This window comes from Sipha flava, unplaced genomic scaffold (assembly GCF_003268045.1).
Source record: "Sipha flava isolate LNK unplaced genomic scaffold, YSA_version1 221_pilon_pilon, whole genome shotgun sequence".
Lineage (NCBI taxonomy): Eukaryota > Metazoa > Arthropoda > Insecta > Hemiptera > Aphididae > Sipha > Sipha flava.
Genome location: NW_020272852.1, coordinates 105,889 through 118,398, shown reverse-complemented (window position 1 = coordinate 118,398; position 12,510 = coordinate 105,889). Strand labels below are relative to the sequence as shown.

Below are 12,510 nucleotides of genomic sequence, written 5' to 3'. Positions count from 1 at the left end.
AATTTATTTATTTTTTCATTAAAACGACCGTAACAAAACCATGAATAAATAATATCCTTGACATCAAAACGATTATTAGTAAAAATATTTCAAATTCAAGAATAATTTGTATGGTAATATCATATCATATATAATATGTGGGCCGTATAAGCCCTGGAAGACAAATGTTGTTTATCACAATATCAATTACATAATATATCGCGGAAGACATGGACTACAAATAATATAACGGTCTAACCGTCCAATTTCAAAATTGTTTACAGTTATGTTATTCTTATAAATAATGTAATAGATATGCATTATTATTATGCGAACATATGGTATAATTCTATAATAATTTGTTTTGTAATTTAAAAAAATGCAAAAACCTTATTCCTCCCTAAATCATATCTATATAAACTTAGATGTGCGGCCATTTCACTGACAGCAGCTAGAATACATAATTATATAATAATCATATTATTACATTTTTTTTTCTCGGCATCAACCTGCTTTGTTAATGAAAAACAAATAATTAAATAACTCGGTAGCTGCGTTTCTATATAATATAAAATAACTTTAGGTACTAATAGATATAATAATTACGATCCGCAGTATATGTAAAACAGGTGAATTATGTTTTTGACAACGACGACCGATAGTATAGAAAAGTTGCGTTTTTCGACAAATAAATCGTTTGTATTTAACCGGCGAGTCTTTTTCTGTTGTAATTTCATAGTTCAGTAATTTTTTTTTATCGACTTAACAAATAGTACTGCAACACATACGATTAGCTGTGTATATCGTTCGGATCGTGGGACCGATAAGGGATGTGAATCGAAATTAAATGCAACGCTTTAACCATAGTAAATGAAACATTTAACCGCAATTCACGGGTGTTTCCAGCTGAGTGTATTCTTTCGACGATTGAATAGACATCGCTTTTAAGATTTGAGACTTGGAATTTGTCAGACGGTAAAATCCAATTAAAATGCCGGTTGTCGGGGTTATAATTTCGTAAGACACTTGAAGTCGAATATATAAACTATAATAAATCAAAATATACCTGGATTCAGTTCTGATGTGGGTTGATTAAAAAATAAAACAGATGAAAAATGAAACGGATGAAAATGTTCGTCAAACCAAAAGATGAGCCCGGTAGGCGATAATACCTATTATCGAGGAGAATCGTATATTATTGTTATCGGTTCTCAGCATCAAAAGGCTTTTCAGGACAAGTGAAGAAAAGCAATCATGCTCAGAAGCTGAAATTTAAGATTATTTTGATAATAATGTTCACACTTTCAGTAACGTATTCATGGAAGGGAAAAATAAGAAATCGAAATAAAAAGTTACCATCAGCACAAACTGTAGCAATGACCATAACTCATTTGACGTATCAGAAATGTTAATGGGCAAAGAAAAAATACTTGGGCTAAAATATTGTCATCCCATTCAGCAAAATCCGATTAAAATAACGAAACGAGCGATACCAAACACGTTAAAGTTCGATGCTCTCTCTTTTTCTCTTTCTCTCCCTCCCCCTAATCTCTCCATACATTTATATAGTACAGTATTGTGCATGATGCGTATGCAGTACTATTATAAAGCCAAGTCTGCGGAGATATAAAAACGCGTTTTTCTTGTATCGTTTTCGAAGCCCGTTTTCGTATATAGTTCGGATCGCGTGATTCACAAGAAAAGAGATAATAAGATTTGCTACGATGTAAATAAAACGCCATAGTCAATATAGTCAGTGGATAGGTGTGTGCGTCTATCTCGTAAATGTATGAATACCAATCGCGCGATATCAGTCTCCCCGTGACAAACACCTCAGCGATTTGCTATTTCCCGCACTTAAACATATATTATTTACGTATTATTCACGGACGATCATCGCAATCCCGGTTCTATAAATCAACGTGTACGATGCGTACATATATCATTATAACATCACCGTCGTTGTTGTCGGCATCGGTGATTTGTCGGTGAAATGGTGGGACGTAGGGTTTCTGTGGGAGAAGTGAGGAATGATAGGTTTTTTCGTACACGCTGATCGTATTCGAGAGCTCGGGGATTTGTATTTTTCGCGGGGAGAGAAGACATTTCGATTGTTGAACTCCTGGCAAAGCAGTCTTTTGACAAAGTCAAATCGTTTGTTTTCCAGACCACCGTCTTAAATAACTCGCATAGTATTCACACAGTTTATCTTTGGATTAAAAACCGTGAACTCGTTATGGTTGTAGAAACGAATGAAACACTCTTGTGTTGTTTTTCCAACGGTTAGGAATCTTTACGAACATTCGAAAAAATTCTGTTAAAAACGGATTTGTTGCGGATTTGATTTCAATGCGCGTTTAATCGGTGTTCGCCATCGCACAGGAGGAACAACAGGCAGTGCGGTTTTAACCTGAAGTAATAACGTTCGGATTTCAGAAAAAAGACGCGTGTTCACACATAATAACCGTTTCAGTGATGATAAAAACGATAGTAAAAATAATAATCGCAATAGTTAATCGGATGTCGGGCGTAAACCGGGAAAACGCGTGTTGAAAATCGACCGGGTTTCGCACTGCGACGATCATAGAAAAAACAAAAAAAAAAAAAAAACGTTAAGCGCGTATGGTAATGATAGGTCGCGGGTGGTTGTCAGATGAAGAGGAAGAGACGAGGAGAGATATGGGGAGTAAGGGGTCAGGACGGCGCTCAGAACGGCAATCCGATCTGGAACGCTTTGATGATGGCGGTGCCAGAGTCGTAGACGCCGATGACGCCAAACAAACAGCCGAGGAATATGACGAAGCAGTCGAACGCGATGGTGCGCCATTCGAGCGAGTCGCCCTTGAGCCTCAGGTGGAAGTAGCAGGGCCAGATGAACGACAGCATGGTGCCGGTGAAGCTACCGATGAAGCCCATCAGTATGGCGAAGTGCGGTATGGATATGGCCATGAACACGGTACACAGGATGATGGCGATGCGGAACGCAAGGCCCCAAACCTTGAGCTCACCGTCCAGGTGCCAGATACTGGGGTACGCGGTGGCGGGCGGCCCGATAAAGAACGACTTCTCGAGTATGTCGCACGCAGCATAGTACGGCAACGGGTACGACAGCAGCACCTTGACCACCAGGAACACGTTGACCAGGCCCTTGAAGGCGGGCGAGTGCAGGTTGTTAGTGATCACCTGCTGCGTGTCGTTCTGGAACGTGAGGAAGCACACGTAGCCGAACAGCGACTTGAATATGGCGGCCGAGATGTGGCTCCACTCGAGCATCCAGTCAAACTTAGACCGGTCGATGAGGTTGCCCTCGAGCGTGGGCAGGAATATCTGCGACGTGTAGCTGAACACGATCATGCCCAGCGATATGGGGAAGTTCTCCACGTCGATGGTCCACTTGACCTTGCTCCAGCCCCAATCGGGCAGCTCCAGCACGCAGTAGCCGAGTATGATGATGTTGATGAGTATGTGTGACATGGTGCACCAGAAGCTCAGCAGTGACACGTGGTGCAGGTGCTTAAGGAACCCGAGCGGTATGAGCAGCACGCCGGTGATCATCATCCAGCTGCGCGTGTCGATCACGCCATCCGGGAACGTGCCCTCCATCAGGTCGCCGCACGCCACCACGTACAAGATGCACGTCATCAGCAGCTCGATCATCTGGGCCACGTTCACGGCCCGCGCGCCCCACACCGGGCCGAAGCAGTCGCGCGCGATCGACACGTACGAGTCGCGCACCCGCACCCGCTGCCCCGTGTTCAGGTCCAACTCGTACAGGCACTCCACCAGTATCTTGCCCGTGTAACAGCATATGTACGCGATCCCCACCATGGCCAAGATGGCCCAGTAGCCTCCACGCAGCACCGCGAACGGCAGCGACACCACGAACATTCCCTGCGCAAATACCGTACAGTGTAATGTAACATATGATAATTGATAGAACGCGATAGGCATGTGTATGTATGCGTGATGCGGTGCGATGTTTGTTTTGTTTATGATTTTTACTCTCTCACGCCGACGAAACCGTAGTCGGTGGCGAAACGGACGAACGGCAGACAGAGATACTCGAAAACGTTAGAGCAATATGATGGAATACGAAGATCGGTCATACGTTGAGGCACGAAAACGTACCGGTGTGTAGGATACTAGAAGGAAAAAATAAAGAAAAATAAAGAAAAAAAAACAAAAAAAAGTAAAAGGACAAATGGTCTCCGACGCTAGACCATCGAGCTACACGGGACAGTGATGGTTAGCCGGAATCAGAAAAGAGTGGAGCAATATCTGACTGCGAAATCAACCATAAGGTAGATAACGAGAAGAAGAATATCATACGATCAGTGCCGGATTTAGCGGCGATGCTGAAGGTGCAATGTACCGGGGCCTCAAGTTCTAAAGGACTTATAAAACCAAAATCTAAAATTGAAAATTATCTTTTACGATATTTTTTTTCCTTTTTTTTTTTTTTTGTTTACCAATTATTTAAGGTACTCCTACTTAAATTTCATTTTTAAAATTAATACATCAACATGTGTTCATAAATATACTCGTATAAGTGTTATATTGAGCAAATTTTTTTTTTTTTTTAAGGGGCCTCCAATCGATATTTGCACTATCTTATTGCACCCTGGCCCAGGGCCGGCGTTAGGGGATACAATATCACCCCACAAATGAATGACGTATTTATATAGTTAGCAATCATCAAAAATTTAGTAATATTAGTATTGAATAATTTTATTTTAGAAAGTAGTATTCAAATTTGTATATTTATGACCTAACCTATCCCTTAATATTCTCTATCGCCGGCCCTGCTCCGGCCTCCTGAGAATTAGATCCAGCATTGGATATGATATTATATTATAATTATAATAAATATTACATGCTACACGAGTATTTTTGCATTATGTGGTTGGTTCGACGAGAAAACGGGACCGCGCAGAAACCAAAACTCATTGTGCAACCATCTATCCATCCGCCCATCGCGATTTTCTGATAAATTTCCGTTATTGCATACACGTCACGCCCCCGCTCTCACAAGTCGAATAGATATAGGTTTCCCATGGATACCGCGGTTTCCTGCGAGTGTTTATTGACCACATTCCCAGTACTGCTAATGTGCGTGTTTCACATCACTATTACTATTATTTATGGTACGTTCGACGTGCTTTCGTTTTATAAACTTAAGCGTAACATCATGTGTACCTGTGATCGGAAACCGCCGATAAAGCTTGTGCGATCGTGTTCAATGCGTACCCTTATATGTAAATATGCGGAGCGAGAAACATGAGTTCGGTTCTCGGTTCGAAGTTTTTATTTTCTTAGTAGTTTCCCGAGAAGTTTACGTTCTCTTATGTTCAATAAATAACACGGTTTTAATAAATACAGCAGGTTCGCAGAATACAGTAAAATCCGAACGAAAACGAGGGACAGGGACCCTGCATATGACTTGAACAAAAAAAATCAATTTTTTTGCAATTTAGATTTTTTAAACTATTTTTAACTATGTATGATTGAAAAAGAAAACTATTAAAATCATCAATTATGTATATATATAAAATTACATTCCTTTAAATAACTCAATATTTTATTTTGAACATAAAGACATATTAATAATTTGCTATATAACTATGCGATAATTCTCAAGCCCGTTCGGATTACCACGTGTTTTGGATTAGCATGTACTTCGATTAACGCTATCCTACTGTAATTAGTTTAAGAAGCTCTTTTTGAAATGGTTAAAAATAAATAATATATGTCTCTTACAGGTCTTGCGCAGTTATAATAATTAAACTATTCCGTGGCAATAATTTTATTTTCGTGTCAAACTCATTCACGTTGCTGTAATTGCGAAAGTAATTAAAAAGTTTTTGTCGTTTGTACAGTACTACGTATTTTTTACCCCGGTTCGGTCGAGAGAAACAGATTTATTTAATAACAACCGCGTATAAAATTTATGAAGTACTTATTATTCAATATTCCTGAGAACTCCCCATCGATCAAAAATAAATACAAAATGTCCTCACCGTTATGATAATAAAAACAAAGTTTTAGGGCAAAAGTTTTTATATATATATTAAATTTGACTTCGACACCTTATTGTCTTTCAGCATATATATTTAATAACAGTTTTCAGATAGTTTTTCAATTACGAGGGGTAACGGGTCATACATAAAATATAGACGTACGAAAAAATATTGTTGTATAACATTATATAGTGTGCACGGGGAACAAATATGATGATTAAATTATAATAATTACGTGCTATTTACAAAATGAATTATAGTTTAAGTCATATATCATATAAAGTGCATGTCTTAGTTTAAAGTGCAATACAAGAAATTTGAAAAAAAAAGTGCAAGTAAAAATCATGATAATCTTTTGTCGAAACAGTGCATAATAATATAACAATATACATATAGTGTTGATAGTGCATATTGTATTGTGCAATGTGCATATAATATCATTCAACGTCGACAGAATCGTCGAAACTCACTTAATAAATATACTGACCATAACATTCGTTCACGGTGTAGCTCGTCGATTCACCTAAAATAATGTGTTAACAAGTCTTTATAATAAAATAAATTATAATCGGATAAAATATGACTCAGGAATAACTGTGTACACACGTTATAATTTATATTTATAAAATTAGATTACAATTTAATTTTATAGTCAACCCGGACATCGCGTGAAATATTAACTCCCACTTTCACCGTACAGCAATTGAAATCTACTGTATAACATATAAGAATACATATTTTTGTCGGAACGAGTACTAACGGATTGGAACCAGAGCCGGCGAGAATTTTTGAGGGCCCTGATCGGTTCAAGGTTCCCTTTATTTGCACTTGTTAGGCCGCGATATACATACTGCTTGTACATACTTTAGTACATCAAAAATATTGTGCTTTAGCCCTCCCTGCCCCACGCTCTCGCTATCCCTGATTGGGACACCCATGTTAACCGGTGGAATCCGGAAACAAGATCTAGGGCACACTCTTGGATGGCCAGGGTTTCATTCGCGGATATGGTGAATTCGTTAGAATTCAGAGGTTAGGAATTATACGACATAACGATACGATGTGTAAACGTGTATAGACGGCAAATATTCATTCGTGTCCTCATCGACCATTGCGTGTACATTTTTTAGACCGCACCAATATTAAGTCCGACTACTGAGTTGAACGACACCGATTTTTGAACCAAACATCATCAAGGGGCTAAAGTTTCATAAGAACAATAAGGCACCCCTCCCTTCTACGTAAAATGTACCTAAAATATAACGTGTGCTTTAACCCATTCCCCCGTCTTCTTCGATCCCGAGTTAGATCAGGAGAAGAGATGAACAGATAAACGACTGAATTCACTCGAGGATTATATCGACTGGGTTTCTCACTCGTTCTCGAAGGTATTAAGGTCATTGTGATGTGCTATGTTTTGAAGCGTTCGAGGCATCCGAGACGAAAAAAGAAACACGTCTTATCCTTAGGGTCGAAGGACCACAGAGAAAACCCGTCGCCTCCAAACCATCGGAACCCCCACCCCTCTAATGACGTAGCACGCGGACGGTCGCGAGCGGATCATGAGGTCGCGTACACCTTCAAGGTATAATTACACCGTTGTAGTACTACGTTCATGGTACGTGTTATACCTGTATGGCGTTAGTGACGTTCCACGCGGCTTGCCATTCGTCGATCTTGTGCCGCCCGCGGCCGAACTCGCCGCCCGCCGAGTCGTCATCGAAGCTACCGTCATCCATGCTGAACGCTTGCGGCGTCCTCCTGGTGACCCCTTCACCGGAGGCTGCGTCCGCGTCTCGTTTCTCCACGCCGCCGTACGACGACAGCTCCGAATTGCACGTGGTCCGGAACGGGTTAGTGTCCGGTCTGCCACCCGCCTGCAGCCTGCTCTTCTCGGCGTCCGCGCCCGACGTCCCGGCCCCAGCCGCCGTCGCCTGGTCGCCGCGACGTTTCGCGATGGCCTCCATGCACGGGCTGTCCTCGGGCACGTACGCCTTGACGGCGGCCCACACCACGTTCATGGCCGCGCCGAACGGCGGCACGTAGAACCGGCCGAAGTTGGCCATGGACCGGTGTCGTCCCGTCTACCGTAGCAGCGTCGCGCGCCGGCCGGTCACTTCGAGGGTGGCGGCGGCGGCGGTGGTGGTGTTGGTGGTGGTGCGCAGTGCTCGAAGACGAACAAATAACGGCGCGAAAAATCGATCGATACCGAACGTGCAGAAGACGGTTGTTGTTATTGGTTAGCACCGCGATAATACTGCCCGTGCCGCCGCGGCCGCCGCCGTCGTCTTCGTCGTAGTGCCCTTTGCCGGTGTCGCAGTCCTAACCGCCTCCGCTTCGGCCGCCGCTGTCGCAGTCTTGATCGTCGTCACCGTACCGATGCGGGCCGTACGCATATTTTTCCGGGCCGAGCGGTGCACACGCGGTCCTGGTGCTGCTTAGGGGACGTGTGCGGCGCGTGCACGTCGAACGGTCCCGAGCGCGGGGTCGGTTTTGGGGAGGGGGCGCGATAGTGGGAATCCGGAAGGAGAAAAGTGAACTCTGAAAATTAAAAAAAAGAAAACCAACGACGGAAGCGAAAGTGATGTCGGGTGACGCGGAAAAAAAAATTAATAAAAAAATCGCCAACTGTGCGTGTGTCGTCGTGGCCGCGGAGCGGAAGCGATTAGGCGGCGCGAGGGGGTACGGCGACGGCGGCGCGGATCGATGAAAAGCGGGCGACTAACCCGTCTAGTCCGTGCGCGGAGCACCGCATTCTGGTGTCGAAATTTTGGGCGGTGGCGGCGTCCCGGGATCCGACGAACGCTCGTCGATACGTATCACGAGCGGCGCACACGCGCACGTATGCACTGGTACCGAACGATTTCGGCTGTGCGCGCGGCACCGGAGATTGTTTTCGGTGATCCGTATTGATTCCCGGACGTTTTTCGATTTTATTGCAATCTCCATTTGATTTTATTTATTACTTATTTATTATTATTTATTAAAATTGTTTTCAATGTATTACACGACTATTTGTAGCGTATTTTAATTTGTCTGATGCTACAGATTTATGAAAGTTTCCTTCCATTAACACACTATATGCCGCGGTAACAATTAGAAGTTTAGAAACCTACCCTTAATAACCATTATTAAGTGTTAAAGGCAGGGCCGTATTTAGGGGGCAGCTACAGGGTGCTGTTGCCCCGGGTAGCTGAGTATGAGAGAGTGACTAATTTTTTTATATTTTTAATAATATGTATTAATATAATAATATGTAATAATATATAATAATGATCTAATATTTTTGAAGTGAAACTTCTTTACAAAATAAAAAGTGTATCTCAAATAAAAATATACATCGTCAATCACGGCGTCACGACACACACACACACACACACACACACACACATATTCGGTAACAGTCGATTACTGTCGATAGATCCAAAGATTTACCAACAATCTATCCTTATGTAGACATTAGAGATGAGCAAAAAGTTTGAAACATCGATGTTCTGATATTTCAATGTGTCTACATTTGAATCATCGATGTTGGTGAACGATATATTCAACAAAAAATCGATGTTATAAAAACATCGATGTTTAAAAATATCGATGTGTACCTTAACGAGTTTTAAGAAAAATTGTATCTATGTTATATGTATGTATGTTATGTATAGATTGTAAAATATTTAAATAAATACGTTATTTAAACATCGGATTTCGGATTAAAAAAAAATTAATTTTTTTTTAATACATCATAATAAAAACATCGATGTAGGGTTTCAATATATCAAACGAATTTTTGTCACATTTTTAGTTATTAACTTTCATTAAATATTGTACATTATATATAAATACTGCTTAATTGTACACTCATTACTACAATAAACATTAAACACTTAGGTACCTATTCATAATAATGATTATAATTGAGTCTTCATTGATATTTTCATAAATATGAAATATTGACCAAAAAATAACATTTTTTGAAAATATCTTTTTTTTTTATCTAGGTAAAATGAAATAATATTTTATCTTTATCTAGATGAATTTGGACATACTATCTTTCATCTTTATCTAGATAAATTTTGAATTATCTATTCCCAACACTGGCCATAAGTATGAGTGGATAGAATTGTTGATATACAAATATTGACTGTTAAAATAAGCCACCTAGCAGTGACACTTTTTAACTTGATTAATTAATATTGTAAGTTAATTTTGATTTATGAGGTTTTTAAACGGTTTTAAATTTAATTTACTAAAATATCTATGATTTGAATAGGATAAAAATGCATAGTAATCTTTTAAAAGATCCAATATGTGTCACGAGGCAGTCAGGATATAAGAAGAATATCGATTAAGCCAGAGTTTCTGTTAATTATTATTGTGTTTATTCTCGCATGTAAATTTCTTATAATTTATACACATTTACCTTTATATACTTTTATAGGGATCAAAATATCTTTATTTAAATTTTATATTTTATTCAATACCCAAGATTTGCTAGTGAAGCCATTCGCAGTGACCATACTTGCGTTACAGATATTATTAATTTCATTAGATTACACGAGCACCAGTGAAATATAATCATAGGCGCAATTTAGGGGAGGGCTTGAATGTGCTTAGCACCCCTATTTTCGAAATTAGACATTAACCTATGCCCACATTAGACAGAATCCACTGTATTTTAATTGCTTCTTATAAATATTTATATTCAATTGAAAACAAAGATATAGGAACTTATTCAGTTGCACTTTGTCTTGAATATTATATGAATTTTTTTCATGTAAAATAAAATTACACCCATTTTAGTTATTATATTTTATAATTTTGTAAATTCATCATCATATCAGTTTTTCTTAATCTTAAATATATTACCTACATTATTAACTATGCATTTTATCATGTATGCGACGATATAAATAAGAAATCAATAAATAGAAATGTACAATAATATAATAATATTATATATTGCAAGAAAAAAAATATAAATATTATTTAAACAAAATGTAAAATGTTATTAAAGTAATGAAATAAATATAGAAAATTTTTTTAAGAAATTAAACATTAATATAATATTTTAAGTCATCTTCAATATCGTTGATTATGTATTTCATGTTCGGTGAGCTGGCGTTAATTTCTTCATCTTGATGTATTTTATTGAATCTATAAAATAGTAAAACAGATAAATTTTATTTTATAATAAGAATTCAAAAATATTAATATTTATCCTAAAAATACCATTATCTTTGACAAGTGGTTTGCTTCCAAAAGAAGCTTTTTATCTGATTTGAATGTTTTCAAACAATGCTGCACGAGTTATCGATAAAACAAAATTAGTTTGATCGTTTTTCAATAAACATGTTATAATAGGAGATAACTGTTGAATAATATTTTGTAAATATTAAGATTAAATTATATTTATTGTATGTTGGAATTTAAAATGGGAAACAAAATTGGAGAAAAAAAATTCGTTTACTACTTTTAAATTAATTATTTAATTATTAATTATCTTATTAATTAGTTTTACATGATAAAATAAATTAATATTTATAATTATATCGTGATTAAATATTTCGAAATTATAAGTCAAAATGTCGATCGAAAATATCGATCGACATCCTCCGTATAAGATAAGTATAAGATATGTATAATATTGTTAATAGTACCTATATGTAATTATTACATTGTTGCATCAAATTCGTTTCTTCTACGAAATCATATAGTAAATCATAGCAGTCACTTTGAATGAATTAAGTCATTAGTTGAACGGTAAGTGTTTTTTGTCTATGTTTAAAACGAGATCCCTTCGTAATCGACTGATCTGGATCTGAAACTAAGACCGACGAAATTAATTCATCTTAATCCAACCTGTTGTTGTCGCAAATTCCGATTTTCACCACCTTAATTTGCTGTTTAACGAATTCACAAATATCAATACTATTCAAATTATATTAATATTTAAACCAATGGCTCAGTTTCATCGATTTCAGTTGTTTCATCGTTTTATACCTCAATACCCCAAATCAAATCACATTGGTTTTGAATAATCGATAAAAGTCTGTGCAATATTTTAAACTCAGTTTAGAATAATATTATATAGTTACCTTCGTGAATCCATTTGTCGAAGTAAATATCATATCGTGTATTTTAATGTTCTTAACGTTGTTGACATAACTTTCTCTAAATCACGTTCTAGTATTAATAGATTCACAAAAGCTTTAGCCAAGCTATATTAGGCTAGAAATACATCTAGAAATAATAAATCACGTTATTAGGAGAGCTATTAAAATTTTTAATTAATAGCATTTAAAATGTTACTTTAAAGGCGTAGGGAAAGTAGCGTCCCCATCGCCCGGTACATTATAATAAATGCACCGCAATAGCCCTACCCTGACCTTAATTGGTTGGGGTAGTCTGGTCCTCCAGGTTGGGGGTTGAGCGTAGGGCTAACAACCCTACCTCGTAAAAAACTCATTGTTACGATTCAACCAAAATCGCCTCGGATTAAAAATGTGGAGCTAAAGGA

General features: G+C 38.2%; 1 protein-coding gene across 1 annotated transcript; it reads right to left on the bottom strand.

The window, feature by feature from the left end:
* Window positions 1-509: 509 nt before the first annotated feature.
* On the bottom strand, window positions 510-8,776 carry LOC112683175 (vesicular inhibitory amino acid transporter). Its single transcript, XM_025554074.1, has 2 exons — window positions 7,628-8,776; window positions 510-3,870 (listed from the first exon to the last, which is right to left on the bottom strand). The coding sequence occupies exons 1-2, from the start codon at window positions 8,060-8,062 to the stop codon at window positions 2,686-2,688; spliced, it is 1,620 nt and encodes a 539-aa protein (XP_025409859.1). The 5' UTR covers window positions 8,063-8,776; the 3' UTR covers window positions 510-2,685.
* Between the last annotated feature and the right edge of the window lie 3,734 nt (window positions 8,777-12,510).

Bases quoted from the DNA above. Each gene is read 5' to 3' on its own strand.
- LOC112683175 (XM_025554074.1), bottom strand. From the start codon at position 8,062: ATGGCCAACTTCGGCCGGTTCTACGTGCCGCCGTTCGGCGCGGCCATG. The intron at 3,871-7,627 runs GTATAACACGTA...GTATTTGCGCAG, and splicing joins ACGTCACTAACGCCATACAG to GGAATGTTCGTGGTGTCGCT.